The sequence below is a fragment of the Chlamydotis macqueenii genome, chromosome 4, assembly GCF_036417535.1.
Source record: "Chlamydotis macqueenii isolate bChlMac1 chromosome 4, bChlMac1.mat, whole genome shotgun sequence".
Taxonomy (NCBI): Eukaryota; Metazoa; Chordata; class Aves; order Otidiformes; family Otididae; genus Chlamydotis; species Chlamydotis macqueenii.
The window spans coordinates 48,830,783-48,854,970 of NC_141559.1; the positions used below are offsets into that span (position 1 = coordinate 48,830,783).

General features: G+C 43.5%; 1 protein-coding gene across 2 annotated transcripts in view; it reads right to left on the reverse strand.

Moving 5' to 3' along the window:
- Positions 1-1,019: 1,019 nt before the first annotated feature.
- The window catches only part of IRF2 (interferon regulatory factor 2), a 41,947-nt gene continuing 18,778 nt past the window's right edge, over positions 1,020-24,188 (reverse strand). For both annotated transcript variants that reach the window (XM_086746781.1, XM_086746782.1), the window contains exons 4-10: positions 19,836-19,935; positions 19,051-19,227; positions 16,699-16,745; positions 12,626-12,737; positions 8,932-9,096; positions 3,839-3,885; positions 1,020-2,380 (exon numbers count right to left, since the gene is read on the reverse strand). In XM_086746781.1, the coding sequence (XP_086602907.1) occupies positions 2,069-2,380; positions 3,839-3,885; positions 8,932-9,096; positions 12,626-12,737; positions 16,699-16,745; positions 19,051-19,227; positions 19,836-19,935 (960 nt within the window). In that variant the 3' untranslated portion in view covers positions 1,020-2,068. The remainder of the gene's footprint in view (positions 2,381-3,838; positions 3,886-8,931; positions 9,097-12,625; positions 12,738-16,698; positions 16,746-19,050; positions 19,228-19,835; positions 19,936-24,188) is intronic.

Here is a 24,188-nt window from a genome sequence, read left to right on the forward strand (position 1 = left end):
CCCTAACCAAAGCGCTAACCTTGTCTTCCCAGGCCACCAGGCAGTGGGATGGCAAGACAAAATTGTAAGTTTCACACAGACTTGTGATGAAATTTGGAATGGTGGCATCAGGTTAAAAACACAGCAAAATCCCACTGTTTGCTTTCCCTTTTCAATAGCCAGTTAGTGCATCTCCCTGCGATACAGCCATTTTTGTGCATGCTCATCAGCCCAATATACACAGCACTTGGCTCAGCCATCTATCAGGTTGGTATAAGAATGGTAACCACACCTGAAAGACACTCTGTGTCCACGTATTTTACGTACCTGAATCGATCCGTTCAACTTCCAACAGCTTGAAAAACCACAAAAGGGTAAGTACTCTCAACTTCGGCCCACGCCGGTGACAGCCCAAAGTGTACAGCACTTTACAGAGTCCATGGCATGGCTCGTCATCCACCATCACCATGCAACCCTGCAAGCCACTGCGCACCTCTAATTACACACTCAGTAGCTTCCCTCAAGGACCCAGAAGAATCAGAACTTGCCATCATGTGGTAGATGTTGAAAGCCTTGGGGAATGTTTATTTGGCTTCCGATTCATTCCACTAACAAGGAGTTATTGCTTGAAACTCTGCAAAAATATATTTTTATGGACAAGGAAACTGTGAGCAAGCTAAACAGAGATCTACCAGGAATGGCGCAAGCACCCAGCCTGTGCTGGGTGGGGGACGGACTTTCAGAAGATCCCTTCCATGAGGTGACATGCTCAAAGCCCACCCACAGAGTAACAGCAGAAGTGCCCCAATTCCTAACCTCTGCACCTGAGGTGAAACTTGAGCATGCCACCTTTAACCTCCAGTTCCTCTTTCCATCACAAGCCGTCTCAAGCACAGTACTTCCCATCCTGTTAGATGGGTACTCCAGAAACTGTAAAGGCGGCTCACGCTAATTGCTCATTCCGAGAGGTCACATTCACCTATCAAACCCATGCCATCTGGGGTTTCTGAAAGATTAAAGAAGAGAGACAAACAAGAGGATTATTAAAAATTTAACTATATACCATATTTATTATCAATCCACAGGATAATCTGATTGCTACATGAGCTCATAAAAGCTATTTCACCTTTACAAAATTAAAAAAAAAATGTGCCACAAGGATGTAATAACTGCTGATAACCAAGGACTGAATCTTAAAATTATAAATTTGCTGTAGAAAAGATTAAAAAAAATTATATTCACTTTAGAATTTTCCTTTGAATAAAATATTCCCCTGTATAAAAAATAAAAAAGCTTGCTCTGGTTAGAATTAGAGTATTTTTCTTCTTCTTTCTTAAATCTGGGAATTTGCATAATATCTCTGTAATAGGTTTCTCTTTTTTTTTCCTATTGTACCACGCGGCATTCAAGCATAGCAGATTAGAAACAAACATGAGAAAAGCAGTCTTAAAACGTATGAAATCCACATGGGAAGTTTTAACTTCCTTTCCTTTCCTCTCCTCTATTCTTTAAAGACACTTTAGCAAGAATAGCCTTGGAAAAGAATACAGGTGGGCAGGGACCTTCAATGTGCCATTAAGTAGAGCAAGGTAATAAAAGGCCTTTCGTAAGTGCTTTCTTAATAAGGTGCAGAAGCAGACTGCAATGTTGCTAGTACTGCACTATGTACAATATTCACAATAGATTTTTCTTTATTTAAAAATATTCCAGCTAGTTCACATTTTCTCTTCCATTCCGAGGCTTTCAGTTCCATCACAGCCTTGACAACAAGAAGCGCAGCAGCACCACTTCCCTTGTGGTTGGTTGGTCCTCTTATGAAACACTGGAACCTGCGAGTGGGCCAAAGTTCTCGGATTTTTTTTTCCTATATGGCAACCTTGGAAGTCCGCCTGGGTTCAGGTGTACATACTGAAGGCTGGAGTCCTGAGTTAGAAACACTCCGGCACTGGAGTCGGACACAGCAATGTTTTATATTGCCAAGGCTTGATTTTAGATTTGTCTCGTGTGCGTCAAGGGATGAACCTCTCCTAGAGAAATGTAAAATACAAAACCAAACAAAACAAAGCTAAAAATCCACACCGTCAAAGGCTTAGCAGCTCTTGACTCTCGACTGGGTGATGTCTGACGTTTTCTTGATGACGCTGGCCCGTGTCTCGCGGTCTGGCCGGCTGCTGCTCGTGGAGGCTGTGGACACTACTTGTGGCAGAGGGATGTCTGGGAAAGGGGGCCAAGAGCTGTTGTAAGGCAGTGGGCAGCTTTCTTCTTTGATGGTGACTTGGAGGTCAGGCTTGTTGGCTACAAAAGTTGCCATGCTGGGAAGCATATGAGAAGTGTTCCTCATTCCCAGATTGCTGAGATACTGTTTGCCTTCAATGTTTTTCTTCTGCCAATGAAGTCGTCCCTAAAAAACGGGGAGAAAAGGAAGGAAAGACTACATGAGTGAATGCGACTTTGTGAGGTGCTCCAAGTAACAAGATGAAGACAGAAACACGCACAAATTGCACAGGAATGACTCCATCTCTAAAAGCCTGAGCCAGTAGCTGCTGGCTTTGAATGTCTTTGCTTTCAGCCACTTCTCCCTTTCTGAAGTCGTGTGCCTAAGCCTTGGTGGCTCTCCAGCACTCAAGAGGCTCTGCCCACTCTTCTGATGGAAAATAAAGGCCTTACTCCCAGTATGCCAGAGAAAAAAAACAGACACAGATGACCAAACACTCCGAGTTCCAAATGGAAGTGTCTCCTCCGTTACAGAGAGCGCCTCCTCCTGCCAACAGGCAGGCACAGAGACCCAAGACCTCTCAGACAGCACCATCCAAACTGTCAACACAGGCGAGGCTGCCAGGAAAAGCACTGTCACTTGACAATGTGTCCCCCATCACAGAGAGGAGGTTCGACAAGGAAAGATCAGTGTCCAGTCCTTTCTCCATCACACATGCTGCAATGGCATGTTCTATCGAAGGAGGTTTGGGGAGTCATTCTTGACAGTCTATGTACAGGCTCCACCCTAATGAAGGCATGAGAGACAAACCCAAGAGGGTCAGCCATGCCGTTACACAGCTGCACAATGTATAGTTCTCCAAGAAGGAGGATTCAGAGGATTTTCTCAGGGGCAGAGCAGGAGATTTGCAAAAGGTCTTCTGCAAAAACGCAGCTGGAGCACAGAGCATCTCAGTGCCTCCAGTGAGCTTCCCCCAGCCTCTCAGTACTCATGGAGACAGACAGGTCTGGTCACCTGACAGCAGCCCCAAAAGAAAAGACGAGTGCTGGTTCTGCAAAGTGCAGCTCAGGAAACATTCATGGGGTGGGTATGTTCTCTATGGACTCCTTTCACTCAGCAATACCTAACTGACTGCTCAGGAAAGTTTTTTGCCTCGCATAGCTCAAACATTCAAGTTACATTTGTATCATACGTGTAATCATTTCCTCCAATTGTATAAGTTCAGGTGCCATTTAAGGAAAACAAAGCGATCATGCTTTCAACCAAGATAAAATACTCACTACCCAGCAATGCCAACGCATAGTGCACGCACACACATACACACACTTATATTCACTTAAGTCTGCTGGTTTGTTCCATATTAACAAACTAGCTGGCACTGTTTATGGTTCTCCAGAGTATTTTCTCATGCAAATTAATCTCCTTGAAGTTTGGGCAGATGAAGAACAAAAAACTTCTAGAGATAGCCACTCTTCCAGACAAACATCCAAATGTTTGTCTGCCTTGAACCTCCCTGGTTTGTTTTTCTCCCTTAGCTATTATTAAAATACTCCACTGGTAGACAGAGTTGCAAATGGAGAAGGGAGAAGAATACCTCAGGACATTGTTCTTGAGACCTTGCTGCAAAGTGCTGAAAACACTTACCTCTGCATTTTCTTCATCGCTTGGAACGCTGTCGGTCGTTTCACTTTCTGTCAAACAAAACAGAAACAAAAATGAAATTTGCGCTATTCTATCTACACTCGCAAAATCCAGCTGAAGAGGCCTGATCCACCTGAACAACTGGAAGCAAACAAGAAGCAAGACAAACAACCAGAAAACAACGGAGAAGCATGGACCCCCTGCCAAAGCAATGGCAATCCAAGGGCTAGACAGCACAGGTGCATTGAACAACTGGGGTAAAATTCACATGGTTATCACAGTTAACATGGCTACACTCTGGGAAAGACAGCAAGTAAGAGGGAAGAAGTAGATCTGTGCTTTCTGGGCAGAGGGAAAAACCTCCTGCAAGCGGGGGGTGCCCCCTCTTCCTCGTTCTTTCTTGGCAGCTCCAGGCCTGGCAAAGAGTAAAGTTCTGTCCAAATTCTTATTTTTATTGCCCTGCACAACCAACAACAACTCCATCCCAGAGGAGATAAGTGTGTTTTTGTTTCATGAACTGTTATCTCAGCCTGCCGCCTCAAGGGCTTGTTGTCACTTCTGGCGCTTTATTACTGTTGGTATACTTTGCTCTCGTTTCGCTTTTGCCACCCATGCCCAGGTCCTCCCAGCCTATTTCTCAACCCTTCATCCACCACTTGAGCATGTAGGCATGCTGCTGTCTCCAGTCCCATCAGCTCCCCCCACTATGCATGGCCTCCCTCAGCCTCGTCCCTTCAACCAGAGTGCAAATACAGGGGCGCAGCTCCAGCAAGATGGCCATCCTCCTTGCAGCTAAAACCCTTGCTTGCAGAAGAGCCTGAAATCCAGGAATTTTGACTGTATTTTCAGGTCTGAACGTAGGTGTCCCAGGGGTCAGGATCTTGGCCTACAGGCTGGTTCAGAGTGCCGTGCACCTCAGATATATCCAAGATGGGGCACAAACTCCTCTTTTCAGGACCAGTCTGTGCCTTCCTGTTTCCTGGGAGGGTAACACTAGGCTTCTACCAGGCTACTGACATTATTAGGACGAAGTCTTTCTCCAACTCCCCCACCAGGGCTGAGCAGATAGGGCTCATCCACTCCCTGAGCCAACAGAAGCCTAGAAATTACAAGGCTGAGGAATGATGTGATGAGTTACTGTATTAGGCAAGGGAGCTTTCAAGTTTCAACTTCCACTGTCCGCTCGGTGCCATGCATTTTAGCCCATGCAGACTGCTTTGCACAGTCCCTGGACCCCTGCAACCATAAACCACGATCCTGCCTTCCCAGAGAGCAACCTCACGCTCTGCACTGGACACAACATGAGTGCTAAGGGGGCACAGACTGCGCCTCATGCATCGTGCCCCTGCCCTGCTCTCAAGGCTAAGCACTAGGTTTAGGCAGAGGGCTGTAAACCGATGGTCTGAATTGCTCTTTCAGATCTCAGGAGCTAAACTGCACCCAAAGTCCTTCTGAAGCAAGGAATCAGGCAACTCAGGTACTCCAGATTACCGCTTCCAAAACCAGCACCTCCTTGACACCAGACTCCGCTGTGGAGAGCAGTCCGAAACGTTAAACCTAACTGTGAAGCTCTGTGAAGTTAACGCTCTGCAGGGCTTCTCATTCACTGGCCCAGGTAAAGAGAGATGTGCCAACGTGATTAAGCTAGCTAATTAAGTCATACTGGGGGAAGGAGAGGCAGAAATTGATCTGTGCAAAGGACAAATGGCCCCGGAGATAGAATCAATAGGAGGAATCCACAGAGAGACAAAAACCAGATATTCCTTGACATGAAGAAACATGGCAACAAAAAAAAGAGTGATGCAGCTGAAAAGGAATCCATGCTTGGTGTTTATACATAACAAAATGCTGAGCAAGAGATAGCACTATAGTTAGCAAAGCCAGGGAAGCTAGCCACTCAGGCATGGAAAGTCAGAGAGGTTATTTCAATCAAGAAGGTTACTTGAATCAGTGTCAAACATAAAAGGAGTTTGACAACAGCCTCAGTACTAAAAAAAATTTATTTCATAGAGGTCAGTGGAAATATGAGAAAACTCACAAACGCCACTCATATCATTTGCCTGAGTAACCTCCAAAAGGAACTAGAGATGTTTTTGAAATAAAACAGATTTATGTAGGACAGCTGATACCTCAGGCTACTTTTTGTTGCTGTTGTTGTTTCAGAAGAGCTAAACTAACTGTTCCTGCACAGCTGTTATGGTCATACTCTTTTGGGCCATTCAGCGGTAGCACCTGACAGAGCAGGCAGCTCTACCCAGCAAACCCATGAGCACAGGGTCAGGGCTCCCATGGTTCTCCTGTATGGGCTTGTGTGGAGTAATATAAAGCCACAAATAGTCACAAGGGCATCCTACAAGTTTCAGGGTTCTAACAAACCACAGACACCATCCTCACTCCTGCCTCAAGGGCAAATGCATGCTTTAAGAAAAGACGCTCACAGAAAAATTTGGGCTGGAAGGGACCTCAGGAGGTCTACAGCTCAACTCCTTGCTCAAAAGCAGGGCCAACTACGGGACTGGATCAGGTTGCTTACAGCCTTATCCAGTCAGGTCTTGAAAACCTCTGAGGATGGAGGCAGCACAACCTCTCTGGGCATCACGCTCTACTGCCCGACTGTTCTTGTGGTGAAAAAGGTGCCATTTTTTATTATAGCCAGTCGGACCAAGTTCTCTCACTTCAATTTATGCCTGCTGTTTCTTATCCTCCCACCACACACAGCTGTGAAGAGCATGGCACTACCTTCTCAATGACATCCCTGCAGGTAGGGGTAGGCTCCTATGAGGTCCCCCAAACCATCTCTTCTCCAGGCTGAACAAGTCCCAGTCCCTCACAGGGTGAGTGCTCCAGTCCCTGATCATCCTGGTAGCCCTTCCCCATACTTGCTCCCATTTGTTTGCATCTTTCTTGGACTGGGGGGTTCAAAACTGGACCCAATACTCCAGAAATAGTGTAACTAGTGTTGAGTAGAGGGAGACAATCACTTCCCTAGATTTATTGGCCACGCTCCTGAAGGTTGGTGGCCTTCTCTGCGGCCAGGGTGCCCTGCTGGCTCATGTTCAGCTCACTGCCCACCCACCTTTCTGCAGAGCTGCTCCCCATCCCATCAGCCCCAACCTATACCGCTGCAAAGGACTTTTCCTTCCCAGGCACAGGACTTAGCATCTATGCTTGCTGAATTTCATAAGGTTTCTGCTGGCCCATTCCTGCAGTCTCTCCAGCTCTCTCTGGATGGTGGCCCTGCCCTCAAGCATATCAACTGGTGTCGCCTATTTGGTGTCACCTGTAAACTTCACAAGCGCATACTCCAACACCTCTTCTGCTCATTGATATATTAAATAGGACTTGTCCCAGGACAGACACTTGCAGTACTCCACTTCTTAGTGGCCTCTAGCTAGAGTAATTAGGATCACCAAGAGCTGCCTTGAGATGCATTTGCAAGCATATCAGCGACATGAAATAATCTCTGCGTTATCCGAGTTATGGGCTAGCGGGTCCTGGGTTAGGACAGCTGAAGGCCATCATGATACTAAGACAACATAAGGGGAGAGCAGAAGTACTTCAGTCATGCCTCATTCTCTTTACGCAGGTTTCTTGCATTGACTTTAGGGGAGCTAGTTCATGACTTGCTCATGTCAGGGTGGTTCTCCAGTCACCAGACCAGCCGCCTCTACCATCCCAGCCCAAGCAATCACCATGACTTCCAGAGCAAGACAGTGACTTCTGTTTACATTCCAAGAACTTAGATCCTGTAGCTGAAGTTAAAAGCATCATTGTTGTGTTCACATAGATGGGGAAAGTTTTGCAAGAAGCATATGGAAAGAGGACAAATGTTTCAAAGGCCCCAGCTGCTAGTAAGTTAAAGCACTCTCATCCTCCTGCCTCATACTTTGTGAAGCCCTTCTAAATGCTTTGGCCATTACAGACTAAACACATTCAGAAGCGTAATCGTTTATCAACATGTGTGAGACTAACACTGGAGGCTGTTCAAAAAACTATCATACTATTCATCCAGACCCAAAGATAAAAATCACTAAATACGTATTTTTTAAAAATGTGTCTGGAAGTAATTTCAGCCTAATGAGTCAAAGGCAAAACCATGCATAAAATAATAAATTGCATGGGGAACAATTAATACTTAAGTTTGCCTAAAAATATGACATTTGTGTTTCTACGCAGTCTCCTGAGGCTTGCAAGCCAGCAGCATGTTAAAAAGGGAAGGACAGGTTGGATCTGAAACTTTTTCTACTTTCAGATGTGGCTTTGCCGTGCTTCCTATGGAAAGAAGGCTTATATGATTGCAAGGATTCTATATAGCATGCCCACATGTGCATTTGCGTCTGTTCTCCCCTAACAATTTCTGAACACACTGTCAGACTTCGATAAGGGATAAGTGAGTGCCAAAGACTCTTAACTTCCTACCAGTTTTATGAAAATAAGGGGCCAGACAAAAAGAGAAACCATTAGCACCCTGACTCGGGGAAAAGCTTATCTCACCCCTTTTTAGATATCAGAGAATCCAGATGGGAGGCAGACGTTGGAAGCCAGACCTCTCATCTCTGCTGCTTGCAAGACCACTTGTTATCAGTCGCTACATGGCTGTTCTAGTCTGCAGACTATCTGTAACAAGACAGATCCACTCCCCCAGGGCCCTGAGCTCCACGCCTGCGTTACACACCATCAGTGCAGCCCTTAGCACTCTAGGCACTGAGGAAACATACAGCAGAGACGACCTGTAATCTTTAGTCAGCCTGGGGGCAAGGGGAACACACTGTATTTGTAACACATCATTTGTACCACTGAAAATGCCCCTCTAGTAAAACATGAAAAGACCTCTCTGCATTACATTAATAAGGTTATTTTTCCATTAGTCACAGGCTAAAATCTGCAGCTTACGTTTCCAACCTCAGATCTGCCGAGTTGTTTCCCAAGGTGAAATGAGTAGAGGACTGCAAGTTTCTGAGTTGCATTAAAAATACAGAAGGCAGCCAGACAGACATTTCTGGATCTTTTCCAGTTACCCTAGAAGAGTTTCCTTTCCTCCAGTGTTTTCCAAATATTTCCAAAAAAAGAGTACAAAGAAATGCCAGGATGCTTACCTGCATAGGACGAGACAGGGGAGATCTGTAGGGGGTACAGCTGGCTCATGCTGAGGGGCTGTTCGTCGCTTTCTGTTGTCACCTCTACTACCTGGCAAACATCCGGAGGATTGGCAACTATCACCTGCTCCTCGCTGCTGCCATCAAGGTGCGGCTGTCCTACAACTTGGGGTTAGAAATAAAAAACTGATTACTCACAACACTTCGACCCCGCTGCATCTCTAAGAGCCTGTCCTTGGAGCCTTCTTGGTATTTGAGTGAGTCTTCAACACCGTCTCAGCACTTTCTTCCATGCCCACCATCTGCTTTCAACGGGACTTCTAAAGGAAACCTGTGTGATTTATTTAGTTTCCATCACCTTCAGAGATATTTTTTTCCCCACTTGTGATCACTGAAAATGCCTAACTCTCTCCTGGCTCTCACACATAACATCCTTGAGCCCTCCTTGACATATCAGTTGTCCAGAGGCTTTCCCAGGGAAGACCACAGCCACGCTCTTCCTCCACCCAGAAATATGGTCTCACCAGGACATACGGACCACAGCAACCTCTCCCAATCTGGGAAAGCATCCTCACCCAGCAAGCTGCCAAGATCCCATGGCCTCTGGATCCTCCCATGAAATTATGCACCAGAAGACCAGAACTGGCACGCTAAAAACTGGTGACATGGTCACGTAAAACATGGTGGGACTCTGACTTATACATGACGTGAATCTGTGAAAAATTTCTCCTCCAATTAGATGCTTATTCTCATTGATCCTTGCAATGCCAGTGATGGTATGTAGAAAAGCACAGTTGTAATCCCCATGGTCTGTGACTGAAAGCTACAGTCTAGTTAGTTATTAACAGAGGGTTTTCCTACTCCCTCAGGCACATTATATTTAACACAAATGGAACATGATTTATTTCTACAAAGTGAGGGCACCATGGATGCTTTGCAAGTGCCCTGAAAGGCTTTGCAGACATTCATTGTGCTACACAACACCCTTTTGAAACAGGGAAATAAACTGAGGTACCAAGAAGTTACTAAGCAAAGCAAAACTACAGTGAAAGCCAGAATCTCACTTCTCTGGAGCTGCCTGAGACAATTCTGTCTCATAGAACTCTCCTATCAATCCCAGCAGTACAAACACATGGCAACTGCATTAATCCAGCATGGAGCTGAAATCCACTAGCTAGATTTGAAGAGCACACGGGGATGGAGCTGTCTCAGAGGATGGCTAACCTGAATCCACAGTTGTCCAAGAGAAAGGGGAGGATTATAGAGATTCTTTCACTGGAACATAAAGCTTCAAAAGGAACAATCTTCACACAGACACGTTCTGTACAAACACGGTGCTGTGTTGTTAGAAATTCAGACAGTATATTTTTTTTTCTAGACCCCTGATGGGAAAAAATGTAAGCAATGAAACAAAGTAGATATTGAAATTCTTCTATTAAGTGATCTAGTACTCTAATAATTAATTTTTAAGAAGGCAAAAGATAGCATCTATTCCTGGATGAACTAAGATGAATATACATGAATGCTCACGTATATATGCACAATCCATTCCTGCCTTCTGTCTTTAGACAAGGCACGACTTGTTGAAAGAGAAAAGTGACAGTTTTTTTTCCCAGAGAAAAGCTGCATATCACTTTGCTTTCTGAAGTGCCAGGTAACCCTGGGGAAGTCCCCCAAAGCTGGATGTGTATTTTATGAGAACTCCAGCACAAAGAAAACTACATAAATAGTGGATAGTGGTTCTTTTAGAAGTTGAATCAGTAGAACTACTACAATTTTTTTCCAGATATTTCATTTCCATTATATTTCAACCCTTCCTGGTTCTGAAACAACCCCCTTTTTATTATGTGGGGCGTGGGGGACAAGAGCACACACAGAGGGTTAATTTTTATCTGGGATAAACCAATATTGTGCAACCCTGTAAGGGTATGAGCAGGCCAGCTGCACTGTTCTATCTTTCTCCTCAGCACCTGACGAATTCTTACCCACCCCGCGAGATAATTTCCACAGCAAAAATTACTGCTCACTTGGGCAATATGCCACCACTTTCCCGTGAGCTGCATGTCAGAAACACCGCAAGTGCTGTTTGTCTTTCCTCTCTCTCTAGTTGACTTCCCTCCTTTCAGATCTATTTTACCCCTTTCCCTCTGCTTACATTAAAATCCTGCTTGCAGTACTAAATAAGGATTTCTCTCTCCAGTCTGGATAAGCAGCACACTTCCCAAGTCATTAATTAAACAACACTGGATGACAGTTACCCACCTGAGTCTACCCCTGAAAACGGGATTCTGTGAGTCTAGAGAAAAATGAAAGCCCCTAGGATGCAAATTCAGTTCTGTTCCCCTGAACCTCTTGCTTGGTTTCCACAACTGACCTTTGACCATTCTTAGACGTTGATGTTACCACTATAGGTCCTGTCCTGTAAATTACTGAGATCTTCTAAGGTGCAACATGCATTCATCTCATCATAAAATCAAACAGAAGTTCAGGATACACTGTACTGTAGAAAACTGAGATGTTTGCAGCAAAATTACTCTCTGATGTTAGTGGATTTTGGGGAACACCAGGTACATCCAAAGACTGCTGTTAATTATCTCTGTTTGACTTTAAGACTGTAAAATAAAGCAAAAGTGTATGAAGCTTCTTCCTTGGACTGCATTTGGCCTTGGCGTATTTCAGATTTGTTTCTGAGTCAATCAGTAAACAGGAAGCACTGATAGCACTACAATGCTATTCCTTCAAGTTGTAAAATTCTCTGTAATAGCAGGAGCAACAATCACGTTCTAACACTCTTAGAAAGCAACAGCTGATTAAATGAACTGCCATAAAGACAAGAAAACTACTCACAAACTCTGAGCCACAGAAGTACTTGAAGGGAATGACTATGCAAAGCCCTGCAACTTAAGATATGGGCATAAAAAATAATCACTGCACGTAATTTCTGCCGTCTCTCCAAACAGAAGACTAACATATTTTTCAAATACTTTTCTGATATATGTAAGAGTGGAATTCTAGAGAAAACAGTATATGGGTCACACTTCTAGGAGCCCTCCCTGCAGTGACAACCTCAGCCAAAAGAAGAGCTGTCAAAACCCAACCCAATTATTCTACCGAGAACCAATTATTCACATACTGAGATGACAGGTAATTCCTAATGTACCAGTTTCTAAATGTAGTCTTTGCTGATCCTTGTTGTTAGCTCAGTGATGTTAAGAACTAACTCTGTGACCGAGGTGCCTGTAAAAAGAACCAAGTTCCTCCATTTCATCTGCAGGTTTAAACTCCCAAATAAATCGGCGCCCTATACAAACCTCTGCTTTGAGCAATGGGAAATCACCATCCAGCTGCAGTTCAGCTCCCACATGAGATTGGCTAGTCTCCTCATAGCTGAGGACTACCCTGTGAAGCAACCTCATGTCAGGAAAAGCAACCTGAGCACATCTGTAAGTGCTTTGCTCTCAGGGGAACCACCATGCTGCCACAGTGCTGCTCACTGTCTCTGCAAGGCAGTGGGGCTGACCTGCAACCAGGACCTTGCATGGCTTGGGCTAGTGAAAAATGTGTTGATCCAATTGCAACTATTGTGTTCTCCAAAGTGCAAAATGCTGATGGAAAAGCTGAGTTTGGCAGAGTCAAAGGAGTTTTTGAAGTCACCTGTATGCTTAGCATATAAGAAATGCATAGGAGTACTTACCTACAAAGTTCACTGTACTGTCAACTTCATTTTTTATACTGGAGGACAGGAAATAGTCAGAAGTGACATCATTTAGCCCATTAATCCCAAAAGATGATTCAACTGGCTCTTGCTAGAATGAAAACAGTACAGTTGGGTCAGGTTTGATTTATTTTAGGAGCCTGGACTCAGTTCATCTCTGTTCTGAGATGGTAATAACTCGTACTGCTTCTGCCTGCCATATACCCCCTGCTCTCTGCTAGATACGGTTTTAGAATGAATATTTTGGTTCTCTGAGAAGAAGACAGTCTACTCCATTTCCAAATCTTCTGCTTTGAAACAAAAGCTATTTTTAATTTTCAGATTTAGAGTTAGCCTTCAGAGAGCAAGACATTAGTGTGCTATTTACTACAAGAGATTAACATTTGGAACAAACAAGGAAGAAACATTGCTTTAAAACGCTACTCTATTTAATATTCATTCTCATTCCCTTCCAAACATGCTGTATCTCTTAGCACTCTCTGAAAGAAAGCCTTAGCTTCTGTACAGCAATTACTAAATCCCAGCCTTCATTTTTCTCCGCAGCAAGCCTGGAAGCAAACCAAAGTGTTTACACTATATACAGCCTTTTAGATCACATCATATTACCACAGGGCAATAACGTTAGGAAAACACCACCTGTTCTACATAGACTGAGTCTTCCACAAGATGCATCTCTGTAGGTCTGGTACACTTGAGTGGGAATCTAAAAAACTCCCTTCAGAATAGACATCAAAAAAGTTTAATTCCATAAACTCAGGATTTCTTTAAAAAGCTACAAACACACTTAAAGGACTACCTACAGGTCCAACCTCCTCCCTGGTATTGGCTCCCTAATGGGGTTATCGGTTACAAAGTCTGAAGTCTTCTGCGCTTGCTCTGGGCTGGCAGTGCCAGCCCTGTAAGGGAAGTTCTGCCGCACCGCTGATCCAGAGACACTTGCAGAGAGGTGCAGAGCTGCCAGTCGGATGCGATGCCACGCCATGCCCATTTTCACTGCTCTAAAGCATTTCAGCAAGGGCAGGACAAAGGTAAGCCTCAAGACTTGTGGTGCTAGCCCTTCACAGTACTAACCCTCTGAACTGTTATCACAGGGACAAAAAACTGGGGACAGTGTGACAGGTCTTTCCTGGATGCCACATGCCTGCAATTGTGATCCACTCAAAAAGAGCTGTCACTTTGACACAAGTCTGCACCTTCGCAGTCATTAAGCAAGGCAAACACACACCCTGTCCCAAGGCCCCTCTACACATCAGAAGAGTGCAAAGTTAGTGCTAATGGCAACTAGGCCTTTGATGAGCTGCACCGGCTGTCTCGACCTGCAGGTCAAGGAATCAGAGCCGAAAAAGATAAAATTAGCCGCTATTGATCCACCAAGGATCAGTGACTGCAGAGACAGGTTAGGACTGCACACTGGAGCCGAGCTTCTGGTGTTGTGCAATGCCCCAGCAGACACAGCAGCTCCCATGGGAATGCTGTGCATGCAGCACCTTCCTCAGCTTTTACTGAGGCTTGGTTACGAAGAAATTTATTTAGTAGCCCATTTTGAGCTGCAGAAACAAATACACACCCTGGAACTCGGGTGATGGTGCCAAATCGATGAAGGGACTTGGACACTGGCACAGTTGGTGTTAAATTATCGAAATTTTCAGTGTCCATAGGCCTGCTGGAAGCCTAAGCTAAATGCAGAGGGAAAGGTGTCATTTAGGTTTTTTAAAATGTCTCAACAGGGAGCTGCATGCACAGTCAGGATACATCTAGGATAAGGGAGAAAGTAAGCCTCATGCAGACAGTTCAGCCCTTAACTTTATTTCAAAGGAAAGAGGCTATTTTCATCTAGGCTACTCAGACACTTATGCCCTCCTCCCATTGCTGAGAATTCACATTTTTAACGGAGAGATCCCATATGCCTCAAAGCCCAGTGGTCAGAGATGTATCTGCGAGGTGAGAGACCCTCTTGCAGACCCCCTTGCCTAATGCAGAGCAGGGATTTGGTAAGGTCCAGGTCTCTCACATCCACAGGGACCAGCAGGGAAGTGCCTGAGCACCCTGCTCAAGCTCAGCAAAGCCTGTCAGGGCTCTTCATGCCCACCAGCAGCTGCTGTGGGTGCCCACAGGGTCCAGCAGTGTCAACAGGGAGGAGATCAATGCAAGACTCTTGCTATGCTGAAGTCCCTTTGTAGATCTGCAGTCGGATCCTTAGCTTCTCCCTCTGCTGATATTACTCCATTGCAGTTACCAGGCAGATCGTGGAGCAGCCTCCCACTCACCTCCACGAAACAGAGGTTTTCAGGGTAACTGCAAGGTGTTTAATGCAAAATACGCAACTCGGATCTCAGGAATTCACATCACCGAGAAAAGCAATTATAAGCAGATTTCAATGCTCAGAAATGTGCATCTGCATTAATTCATCCACTATGCTTCTCTACTATTATAGCCTTCAATATTCAACAGTCAGTCTAAGAGTAGCTGAGCATGGAAGGCACATCTATTTTAAAATCCAGGTATATTTGGAGGTCAGCTCGTGCATTCATTTGTCAGAGTAAGGGGGAACAGACAGGAATACTACCTGGCCCCAGCTCAAAGCCTACAACGGCTAAGTGGACATATCACAGTTGGCAACTGGTGAGCCGCATGCTCATACTAGGTACCGCTGGTAGGTGTATGTGCTGGAGGTACGACCAGCTCAGCTCGCTGCTCCTGCATCGCCTGGCCTAACGCTTGTGTGCAGCTCAAGGCAAGTGAGCTGGAGGAAAGCACTCCTAAAAGCTGCAAGCATCGCCTCACTGGCACTACTCCCAGGTCTAATGCCACATGTACTAACCTCCCAGGCACCACTGGGACTCCCTTAGCAACAACTATTTGTGAGATTAATCTTAATGGAGAGGAGAAGAGTGTTCAAGCGCCTCTACAGCTTTTCAGGCATTTAGTATTTTGACTAAAAGAAAGATTATGAAGGAGGGGAACGACAAAGTGCTACTGCCAGCTTTGGCAAGCATCACATGCTGCTCTGCTCTGACCAAAGGAGTTTACTGGCTCCCTCTGAACACAGGCTACCATCAGAGTCATGTTATAACAAGCACACGTGGCTATGTGATCCAGATAGGATGGTTAAAAAGTGGTTCCATTAAGACAATTTAAAAACCACAGTATTCTGACATGTAATTCCACAAGTCACAACTGCCAGAGAGAGTTTGCTTTCCAAACCCAATTCCAATGGAGGAGTTTTCCCAGTCCTCTGGGTTCACCCGACCCAGAGCAGTGGGTACAGAACCTGCACCAGGGCATGGGTGGCACAGCCCTTCCCAAGCGAACAGCAGGGATGGAGCTACCCTCCTGCTGCAGACATAGCTGCTACGTGCAACCCAAGAACACAAACTTTACTGAAGGCTGAAAGTCTGAAACTTTTCAGTTTGCTTTTTGAAAAAATCAAAGCCGGACCAAATCCTGATGGTGTGTAATACCGACCACCTTGTAGAGGGACTTAGCAGAAGAATGAAAGCTAGGAAATGCCATGCTTTGTAGGGAAAGCTAATGTCAGTCTGGGTTCATGCTCTGAACAAGCAGAAATCTCAGGCAGTGACTGAGGAGCTCTAAAACTGAGGTCTCTAACTGACAAACATCAGCCGAAGGTGCAGCGCTGACAGAACTTCTGCTCCTCGCCTAAACGAAAATGAATTTCCAATGCCTTACGCACAGAAATTAATTGCTCCAAAAGGTAGCTCTATTGTTCAGAAGCATTCCTTCCATAATTACTGTATTTCTACTTACACAGACAAACAAATGGCAAATGTATTGCCGAGGCTGCCAGTTTTCCAACCTCCAGGCGTTGTAAGACCAGGGCTGTGTCAACTGCTGACGTCAGTCACGGCTCTAACTGCCTTCACGTTTTTAAAAAAAAACTCCAAACATCCCATGTAACTGTAGCTACTTAACCAAACCACAAGCATGAGAGATTTGCAAATATTCACCACAATATACTATTGGGGCTATTAAAAAAAATTGCAACAGATTGTTTTCACAAGCTCTCACACTATTAAACAGCCACTTCTTACCTTAATTTGTTTGAACTTGTCATCCTTCTCGGACTTCGTTTTTTTTCCTGCAACAACAGAAGGAAAATTTCTTAAAGTCTTGTGTGCAATAAGTTATCCTTCAGACTTTCTATATTCACCAACAATAGCTCCAAAACGTGCCTCAAAATGGCAGCACCTCCTAGGAAAGGGAGAACAAATTTTGCTTCATTTTAAACCCTCCTTAAGACCTGGCCAGTCAAAAATTCACCTTGAACACTCTGTCTTTGTGTTTCAATTTTAAAGGGCTACAAAAAAAAGAACCACAATGGGACTGAGGAAAGCAATTGCAGTCAACAAATCAGGGAGAAAAATATGGAAGAGTGACAAACCAAGCAACAAGGCCTGTTAAATAAAGAAGGAATACTCTTAAAAGGAAAAGAAGTCAAAATATATGTCTTATCACATTTGTGACGCTCTCACTGTAGCTATAGCAAAAGAGAGATTGTTAGTTTAATGTGAAAAGAGATTACAATAAACTTCAAGAAATATTTTTGTAAATAGTTGCAACCTGAGGGGGAGATGACTATATATTATAATTCATGCAAAAGCGGTTTATACATTCATTCTGGACTTGAGAATCCAGAAAACCACACAGCACATGACCCGCATAAAATGTTGTGTGCCTTGGCAGACCCCAGCATTGCTGTTCCTGCTCTGACCTGATGGGACCCTGATTTGGAAGCTCAGACCTGCTGGCGCAAGCTCAGCTCTACCCCACTGTTTGCACAGACATGTCCCAGGAATTTCTCCCATCTCTACTACAAGATACTGTCACTCACACATAAATTTAGCCATGTGCCACGTAGAGAGGGCTTGTGAGAATATGTACAGGGCCCAAAATATCTCACAGTTTTATAGTAAATGGATTTGCTGCAGAATCCTCTCCTGCTATAGCCCCCATCTCCAGAATATCAGCTTTCATCATGAACTTTTCTAGTTCTTACAGCTATGAGAGGAATCTAACATAATGGGATGGGTTATGGTTCAGGGAAATACGCCTAAAGGTACAAAATACACCATAGACAAGAGATCAGAAACAGTTTCAAAGTAAATGTTCTACTTTTTGCAGATTGATCTTCCTTTCACAGCACGATTCTGTCCCAAAAATGCCAGAGTTCATAATTTCCAATCACGCTCACCTTGAACTGAAGATGTGCCTTTTACTTCACAATTTAAGAAAACAGCAAACTGAGCTATAGGTGAACTGAACTGGATTTTAGAGGAATACTGTGCTTCTGGATTGCAGATTATTTTTTCATCCAAAAATCCTAGGTGCCACAGAACACTAGAGGACTAAGGAAGCCATCGTTCTACTCCATAAACTAGTAACAAAGCCATAAAGAAGCCAATATTTCTACTCCATAAGAAACAAAATACTCGTGAGATGGACCTAGTGGTTAGGTCCTCTCTTGGCATGTGGGGGAGATAGTCTCTAAATTCGAGGATTTAAACAGTCTCCCATTTCACCACTACCATGCTGTGGGGGCTGTATTTTGATGGCCTAGTGTTAGCTACGTAACCAGTGAAGTGGTTTCACAGTTTACTGTTCTGAGCAGAGAGTGTACCGCTCCCACTCAGCTCAACAGAGTGCCAGTTTATTTCTACTCTTGCTTGAAAAAAGATTGCAAAGTGTCTGCCACTGTACTCTGAATGAGCCCTAGTGAATTAAATTGCACTGATCTCTAATATCCCCCTAATCATCTTTGACTGAAGGAGATGCAGTTCTCTCATGAGCAGTAGGGAGTAAGCAAATACGGATTTATGCTGCCTTCGGTTCATGAGGATACCTCAAAAAGGACTGTGATTTTAGAAGTCGTGCCACAGATAAATGTGTAAGTGCTCTCCCCCATGGTATTCTCAACTTCCTGAACCTGTGCTTTAATTCAGCACTCTCAGTAATGCCTCCTTTGGGAAATATTTCCTCCTGAAATTATCCTCACTCCACAAGTCTTCAGCTGTTTGTGCTGTATTACTGTCCTGTATCAAACTTTGGCCATTTGGCAGTAGTCACTTGCATCCCAGAACCAAAACAAGCAAGGAAACTGATAGGAGACTCTGAACACAATGCCATTGGCTTTGACCGATCTAACACAATTTATACACACCACCTCGGGGGTATCACATCTTGGTGATCCTCTCCCCAAGTAGCTTTTACTTTTAACTGAATGTAGCCCATTTTTCACACAGATAGGTGTTCCTGTCTTCTCGGGAACATCTGGATAGAAACATCCAGCTTCACAGCAAGAGAAGCAGAATCGGCACATTTTGTGGACCCCAAATAACAACAAAGTTCCCAATACCATTTTCATGTTGACAAGTTCTCCCCTCTACCTTTTTTGGAAGGTCTTTCAGATAATGGCAGCATCCGGTACACCCTGAAGGCATTGTTTCCTTTCTTTATACTTTTGTCCTTCACTTCTTCTATGTCAGGCAGAGAGTTCATAGCGCAACGGAAGTTTGCCTTCCATGTCTTTGGATCGGGTTTATCTACTCCTGACTGGTATTTTCCTAAGCAAGAAAAGAAAGTTAGGCACACACAATAAATAACTGAAAATCTAAGGCAAAATAATAACAGCGTAGGTTAACTCCAAGGTATCAGCCTTCAGTTCCCATGACAAGCATTGAAACAAGAGCTGAGGTTGCAAGAGTGTTGTCATCTCATTCCCATGCACATTTCTAGAACATAATGAAAAGTTTCTACTCAAGAAACACTCAGGACACCGCAGATCAGATGTGACTTCACAACAATGTGGAAAAGCTTGCACAGCATTTACCTTTATTATGTCTGGCTCAAATCCATAGAAGTCATAAAAAGCCTAAGGGCCCCAGTCTAAAAAGTGCTGAGCATGCTCTACTCCTGACAATTTTGAACCCAATCTTGTTAATGTTTGAATCAATTAAGTTTTACTGGGTTCCTCAATGCAAATGAGTTATGGCGCTTCAATAAAGCTGGAGAGTTTCGCAGACCTTGAAAAAAGCACTTTAGCCTCCCACAAATCTAGAAACTTAAATTCAGTCTCTGTGTTAGTAAAAGCAAAGACAAGAAAGAAGGAAAGTGTAACTTTAAAAGGGAAAACAATGTAAAAATCTGTCCTGCAGAAAGAGAGTTCCAATACCTGTGTGAATTGCCCAGTTTCTAAATAAGGGAGCATCTTTTTCAACATCCCACCCATGTCTTGCAGCATGCATCCAGGGAATCTGAAAAATCTTCTTCTCCTGGAAGGGAAAACAAACAGGAAATGCCAATACTGATTGACTTGAGGGATCTTCTGATGACTTTAAGTCACTTATTTAAAAACACAGTTCCAGCATCTGCCAGTGTTTTACTTCCTTCTAACTCAGTGCCGCTGTCACTGAACTCAGTAGTAAAAATATCCACTGGCATCACTGAAAGCAGAATACAGCCCTAAGTATATGAAATACTCAGATGCTCCTTCACGGACGATGAGCCTGGCAGCTTTCCAAGCTGACACATGGATAAAACATGCAGTGCTACACATTTCTAAACATTCAAATGAAGGCTAGTTTTGACAGCACAGACACTTTTATGATTAGAAAAATTAGATATGAAACTAAACAACCAGAGAAACAGAACAAATTCATGGGATTTAGAATTCAGGCAGTAAAATACTAGCATGGTGAAGGAAAGGGATCTCTCAAATTTATACGCCAAGCAAATGGACATATGAATAGACCAATTGCAGACATCTCTCCAGTGGGGATAAAAAATACAGGACACTCATGTGAAGGGGTGGCATAGAAGAAAGTTGAATGTATTTTAGTTTAGAAACTTTAGACGAAAGAGAAGTGCATTTAAAGCAATCCAGAGGAAGGCTTTTTTAAAATTATTTTTTTAACACACAACATGTAGTTAAACCAGGGCATGCCTTATGTGGTGGCAGTATAAACTGATTCCCAAAGGGATCAGAAAAACTCACGGAAGGTAGTACACTGGTGACTATTAAAGTGATAGTTTTGGGGTGCAGCCCCAGCTCTGAGAGCCCAATGGGCTCTTCAGACTTACAGGGCTGCTTCAGAACTCTTCATGGTCATTTCTGCAAAGCCATACAAAAGGAGTTTGTTCCACACCACTTGTTTCTTCCCCCCTATTGTGGGGAAATACATCTTGTCTGACATCTTGTGCTATAAACACTGCCACTACAGGTTTACATCCAATTCTCAGTCTGTAAAGAGAAAAGCACTTCCAGGGCAAAATGCACCCCCTCCTGAGGTGGCCACCTGAGCTGCGCCAGCTGAACTGCACCTTAAAAGAGCCTGCTCCTCTCCACTGACTACAAACAACTCCAGACAGGCAGCCCTCTCTTAAACGACTGCATTATAGATGTCTGTGGTTGGGCGAGATGAATCCTTTGCCCTTTCCGGTTCCTCCAACAACCACTTTTCTTCCTTGTCTCTCTGGTTAATATTTCACTAATGTCAAGGTTAGGTTTATTTCCCTTCATTTCCACGTGATCTTTTCTTTTTTGAGCCTGCCTTTTGTATCGTCCTTCAACTCTTGTCTTCAACCCTATCTCTCATTTACATTCACTTGTTCAGAACTGCATTCTTCCCTTTGCGCTTGGCTTCACCTTTTCTTTAATTTGGTAAAAGCACAGATTTAACACATTCCTCATTCCCCTTCAAGCCCCCACACTTTCATTCTTCCTCTTAATCTATTCCCATCACTTCTCTCAAGTGCCTTTTCCCTCCTTACTCTTACCCCTCTATATAGTTAAATTATCCTACAGAGATGCTGTCCTCTTTCTCCAAGTAGAAGTGGTCTAAAGAAAGCCCCATCACCACTATCCTGTGGTCCACAGCACTACTGTATTCATCAGAGCTAGAATAAGCTTCCTTGCTTTTACTCTCCCATGGACTATAATGAGCATGGAAAAACATTCATACTTTCATAGAAAACAAGAACTTAAAGAACTGGCCAGATTAAAAAGTCTTCTCATGCTTGGTGATGGGGAGAGGTTTGAACAATGCTACACAATGCTACCGAGATTACACCATGGATTTCATATTCCACATGATAATTCAAAAAGTTCTATAGGAACTAGCAGACTGAAGAAGACTCCAGATAAAGCATCCTGTCATCATCAATCGTACTCACTGCTTCAAAGGAAAGTGCAAGGACACTCTCAACAGCAGTCTAAGTGTTCATTACAGTGTTTCTGTTCATTACAAAAGGTTTTTCCCAATCCCAGATGTCTTGAAGCACACTAACTTATAGCAAATTACAAAACAAGTAACAAAATCACAGAATCCACATGTATTAAAACTTTATAACACATACATAATTTTACATACCTACACAGAAACCAGATTTTCTCATCAACTATCAAATATCTAATCTTCTCTGAAATCCTGCAAGACTGCTCATTGCAGCAATACTGCGTAGTTGTGTGTTCTGCTCTAGTTTACCTAGATGCTTTCTATTTTAATACTAATTTTATTTCACACGTTATCAAATGCTTACCTATATCCTGTTTCCTAATAGTGACCTTAATAGGAAAAGGCTCATCAATGCTTTCTCTTAGACTTGGAAAACCATATGCTGCCTGGTCCAGCATTCCATCACTGGACATTTGTGTAGAAGTATTGTGTTTCTATTTAAAAAAATGCCTCACCTAACATCAAAAGTGCAGTGTATCAGGAATTGCTACCAAACTCCAGTCCAGACATCAAAAGGGAAAAGGTGTCACATTCTTACAAAGAGGCAGGAAGAGGAAAATATTATCAAATGCTTGCAACTCTGGTGTTACAAAATGCTCCAAGCAGGTGAATGAGCATGAGATCACATACTACCTAGAAAGTCACAGGACAAATTTTAAATAGCGACATCCGTCTGGATAGTAATACTCCAACCATCCATCAAAGCAGCAGGTTGCTTCTCAACTCCTGTTACAGCTACTCTGAATGTTTCCCCTCTAACTTCCTTTTCCAGATCCATGAGGGACGCTGACCTCTCATTATCCCCCTCCTCACACCACCTCTGCCCTCTACTGAACTTTGTAATTTCCTTCACACCTCCCAGTTTTGTCTCTTTAGGAAGGGAAAGAAATTCTCTTCCTCCCTCATGCCATTCAGCAGGATAACATTTTCACCAGGGAGGTACACAAGTATTTATTTTTTAAACCCTATAGAGAGGGGTCTGTTCTGGAGGCAAAAACAAAGCAGGTGGTATAATGGATCAATTGATAGTAGGGAAAGCAATTAGGTAAGTCAGCTGTACCAAATTTGTCATTTTTAACCAAGAGAGATATAATTCTTTTCTCAGTCTGGAAAAATTCCCAAGAAGAGAACAGTCAATGATCAGCCCTGAATGGTATTTGTTTCCTTAGTATTTAAATCTTAGTTCCTTAAAAGCTGTGCACACACGAGTGCTATTATTCGCTTGCTAATGTGACCCACCTTCTTTTCAGTGTTGTGAACTGTGCTTTGCCAAACTCTGATTAAAATATACAAATCCCCAAATCCTACAGCCTCCAGAGTCAGTTCTGTGGGTACAGCAGAACAAGCTGTGATACACATGACACTGTATCATTGATTCCACACATGGCTTTGTTTATGGTCAGGATTTACAGTAAAAATAGAAATATTTTTGGTTTAATGATTCATTGTTGGAATGAATGTTTCAACATTTTTAAACATAAATGCTCAGAAGTGCAATTAGCTTGTTGAGCACAATAAAGGCAACCCAGAATGATGCCAAATCAGAAAGTAGAAGAAGGGAATCAGAGTTTAATAAACCTCAGGGCAGGTCTCTTCACCTGGCAGGAGCCAAGGCTTTATTTTAGAAAAAAAATAAAAAATTTCAAAATACTTCATTTGTGAGACAAGTCTTGGTCATACAGAATATGCTAACTAAGGACAAAATCTCTTACCAACTCTTGCACACAGTATACACCAGAAGCACAGGGCAAAAACCGCTGTAACAACACGATCAGAGGGCTGCAAACATTAAACAACGTAACATGCCTTGCAAACTGCTGGTGGGCTGAGCTCAGAAGAATGAAGCTCGCAGCACAGTGTCAGCGTTTTCATGCTGCAGAGAAAATGAGGCAAGTACATTCCTGGGGTGTACTGAAAAAGGTTACATGAACAAAACCTACCGATGACAACATTTTATTTAAGAGTAATGTGCTCAAATCTGAAATACTGTGCCCTACTAAGTGAGAGAGATTATTTCAGGATCGGGCAGGAATGCTCAGCAAAGGACAGCAGAGATGGACTGTCAGCAGGAGAGATCTGACACCAAAGTAGAGATACTCAAGGAGAAGAATCCGTAGGGACCTGAACATGGGACTCAAGTTACAAAGAAAACAGTAAAAACTAGTCTCATCCTCCTTTTCAGCTGTGACCTCATTATGCAAGAACAAGGACCTACTCAAATTCATAGAGCAGCTAAGTAGGGAATGGATAAAGCAATATTTATTTACCCAGCCACAGTATGTGAGAGCCAG